The 3,979-nt window shown below is 30.9% G+C and overlaps 1 protein-coding gene across 1 annotated transcript in view; it reads left to right on the top strand.

Moving 5' to 3' along the window:
* The first annotated feature begins 1,392 nt into the window (after positions 1-1,392).
* The window catches only part of LOC108727994 (putative nuclease HARBI1), a 3,881-nt gene continuing 1,294 nt past the window's right edge, over positions 1,393-3,979 (top strand). The window contains exons 1-5 of the mRNA XM_018456341.1: positions 1,393-1,494; positions 1,648-1,805; positions 2,737-2,904; positions 3,061-3,100; positions 3,520-3,664. Of these exons, the coding sequence (XP_018311843.1) occupies positions 1,393-1,494; positions 1,648-1,805; positions 2,737-2,904; positions 3,061-3,100; positions 3,520-3,664 (613 nt within the window). The remainder of the gene's footprint in view (positions 1,495-1,647; positions 1,806-2,736; positions 2,905-3,060; positions 3,101-3,519; positions 3,665-3,979) is intronic.

Raw genomic sequence — 3,979 nt, 5'->3', positions numbered from 1 at the left:
CCGCCGCATTTTTTTGCCAGATTCTTTCATTTTGAGTGAAAACACGTCGAATGAGTGTATTTTTATTAAGATTTTAGGTGGGGTATGATATTATAAATACCATACATACATGTAAATAAATTTTGTGAAATATAATATATTATATTATAGTAGTTATATTTTAATAATATTTTTTGTGCATAGTTATAATGGCTGCAGCATGGTGGGTCTTACAAATTGCTGCTAATGAAGAAAGAAATGAAAGCATAAGTGTAAATTACATAAATAATTTTTATATATTTTAAAATAAAAACAGTTTATATAAATATATATGTATGTATGTATGTACGAGGTGTGATCAAAAAGTAAGGTGACTTTTCATTTTTATAAAAAAATATTCATTTATTCATCCAAAATTATGTTATCCCCTTCAAAATAATCCCCCTCTGATACAATGCACTTGTGCCAGCGCTTTTTCCAGTCGTCAAAACACTTCTGAAATGCACTTTTGGGTATTGCCTTGAGCTCCTCCAGCGATGCAGCCTTAATCTCCTCAATCGTCGCAAATCTTCGTCCTTTCATGGGCCTTTTCAATTTTGGGAAGAGGAAAAAGTCACAGGGGGCCAAGTCTGGTGAATACGGTGGCTGAGGCATGATGATAGTATTGTTTTTGGCCAAAAAACTACTCACTAGTAACGACGTGTGCGCAGGTGCATTATCATGGTGCAGAATCCATTTTCGCTGACACACGTGTCATACCCAAAACATCCGTTAAAATTGATTGGCATGAGCCAAACGATATGTTAAGATCATCAACTATTTCTCTAATCGTGATTCGACGATTTTTCAACACAATTTCTTTCACTTCCTGAACATTTTCGTCGGTTTTTGACGTGCTGGGGCGTCCAGAGCGAGGTTCATCGTTAACATTTTCTCGGCCCTCTTGGAATAACTTATACCATTTATAAACATTTTTTTTGCTCAAAGTTGACTCACCGTACGCCACTGTCAACATTTCAAGAGTTTTTGAACACTTAATACCATTTTTTACACAAAAATTAATACAAACTCTCTGCTCCATTATTTTCAAAAGCAAAAAATCGCCGAGCACGCAAACACGAGTCTAACCTTTATGCCTCTCACATAAAAACAAAACATGCTATATAGTCAAAACTGTGAACATATGATCGTGACGAGTGTACCAACACAACAAAAAAAAATTTTTTAAATTAGAGTGTACAGAGCGCGCGAAATTCAAAAAGTCACCTTACTTTTTGATCACACCTCGTATGTATGTTTGTATATAATTTTAAATTTACTATAGCTTACATTATCTATTATATACCTTGCTTATTTTATTTCATATAACAATATAAATATATTATAAATAAATAGAAATTTTGAAAATTTCTAATGCTCAGGCTTCCAAAAGATGCTGTATTGACATTATGTGAAAACATACGACCTTATGTGCAAAGAGCTATAAGACCAACAGCAATTCTATTTGAATTAAAGGTAAAATATAAATTAAATACAAATATCCATTATTTGAAATATAATTATACGTTGCAAATTACATGGTGCAAATTATAACAGCTTTCAAAACTATTTTATATATTTCTTTTTTAATTGTTAAGGTTTTAGCAACGTTAAGTTTTCTGAGTTCAGGATCTTATCAAAGAAGAGTCTGTATTTAGGGACACTAGTATGTGCCAGGCATCTATTAGTGGTGCAATACATGAAATTGTAAATGCAATAAATGCCATTATGCAACAATGGATAAAGTTTCCTGTACAAGCTAATGAGATTGAAGCAATCCAACAACAGTAAGTTGCGATCAATACATTGTTTTCTTTCTGTTTTTAAACAAGTTTTTAATATTTTTTTATTCTGATTTTTTAATAACAATAAGATATAAGAACATTTATAAATTATAAAATTTCTTACGTTATAAGACAGTAAACTACATAATCATATTTCAGATTCTGGATTAATACCAATTTTCCAAGCGTTAATGTGTCCAAGCGTAAATCCTTAATGTGCAGGATATTGTATATAATTTATTACAATATTAATATTATCAAATCAGAAAACTTTTTGATAACAGTTCGAAAAGATCACTTAAAATTGAAAAAATTAATTTTACATTTTGAAAAAGTCATATGTAACAGATACTTACATACTTTATTATCATTAAGGCAACAAGAATTTGAGTTTTAATTTTTTATCTAATTATTGACAGTATCCAAATTTGTAACAAATTATATATTCTCATCCTGTATGATAATAATAGTGTATACCTTCAACTAGTATATGTTAATCTTCCTATCATATTTAATACAGTGTCTTCTATACTTTCATTAATTATTTCATTCATTACTTTCTGTATTTTATTAATTAATTATTACTTCATTAATTACTTTCTGTACTTTCATTTGGTTTCAGTTAATCCGTATTATGTAACTCAAATAAACAAAATAAAATAATCAAACTTAAACAAACTTAATAATTTCTCGCGTCAAAAAAAATTATATAAATATGTTTATTCGCCCATTCGTTTCTTCTTTTAACGTCCGTTGGAATGCGAGACATATAATAATGTTTTTTTGACGAATTATTGCACTTTGAAATGCAACAAGAAGGCATCGTGTGTACGGTGTGTACCCTATAAATAACCTAAATAACTTTCGTCCTCGTGCACTGAAAGTGAAAAGTGCAGAGTGCACGCACTCAAACATTTACCCCCACCACTTATAGACGCCATTTTGTGGGATCTTGGCCAGACTCTGTATTTAGGGACACTAGTATGTGCCAGGCATCTATTAGTGGTGCAATACATGAAATTGTAAATGCAATAAATGCCATTATGCAACAATGGATAAAGTTTCCTGTACAAGCTAATGAGATTGAAGCAATCCAACAACAGTAAGTTGCGATCAATACATTGTTTTCTTTCTGTTTTTAAACAAGTTTTTAATATTTTTTTATTCTGATTTTTTAGTAACAATAAGATATAAGAACATTTATAAATTACAAAATTTCTTACGTTATAAGACAGTAAACTACATAATCATATTTCAGATTCTGGATTAATACCAATTTTCCAAGCGTTATAGGAGCTGTTGATGGTACACATATTGCGATTTTTCCACCTGAGAAAAGAAGAGAACATTTATACATAAATAGAAAATTATATCATTCTTTGAATGTTATGATAGTAAGTACAAATTATTTAATAATACATATATATATATATTGTTACATCTACAAGATAATATGGAAAAATCTCGAACGCGCGTGATACAACTGCTCAGCATACGCTATTTCTATAATCACATTTGCATTTACTAAGAAACATACTTTGGCTGTGTTCCAAATGTACTGTCAGTGCTGAAAATGCTATAGTTTTCGTTACGTACACTATACATTTTCAGTATAGGCAGTCAATTTTAGAACATAGCCTTTATAGAATGCAAAACTTTAAGGATGTATTGTATACACATAAAGACACATTTAATAACAACACATTTTATACTTTAGGTTAGTGATTATTATGGCATTATACTAGCAGTAGCGGCAAATCACGGAGGTCGGACACATGATGCTAGAGTTTGGAACTCGTCTCGGTTATCGAGGCATATGTTGAACCAGTATGAAAATGGAAGGAGAAATGTATGGTTGTTAGGTAAGGCTTCTACACACACGTTAAAATCAATATAAAATTAAAAATAATAACATTAATCTACAAGAAAATACAAATTAACAGAATGGATGCAAAGCCAATGTGAACAAAATACAGGGTGGTCGAGTGCAAATTCCATATATTTAAGATAAAAATTACAGATGTTTCAACCCTTAGTATTGTGTCATCCTCAGTATAGTAATGGGTGGATGTCAATTGAACACGTTGCAATTGGATACCAGCCAATCACAGCGTTTAAATAGTGGAAAGGTCCTAGGCACCGGTCGCTGTGAGTGGTTATGGACAATTGATACAGTG

The sequence above is a fragment of the Mycetomoellerius zeteki genome, unplaced genomic scaffold, assembly GCF_001594055.1.
Source record: "Mycetomoellerius zeteki isolate Tzet28-1 unplaced genomic scaffold, Tzet1.0 scaffold568, whole genome shotgun sequence".
Classification (NCBI taxonomy): Eukaryota; Metazoa; Arthropoda; class Insecta; order Hymenoptera; family Formicidae; genus Mycetomoellerius; species Mycetomoellerius zeteki.
The sequence above is the reverse complement of the archived record's forward strand: the minus strand, read 5'-3'. Positions and strand labels throughout refer to the sequence as shown.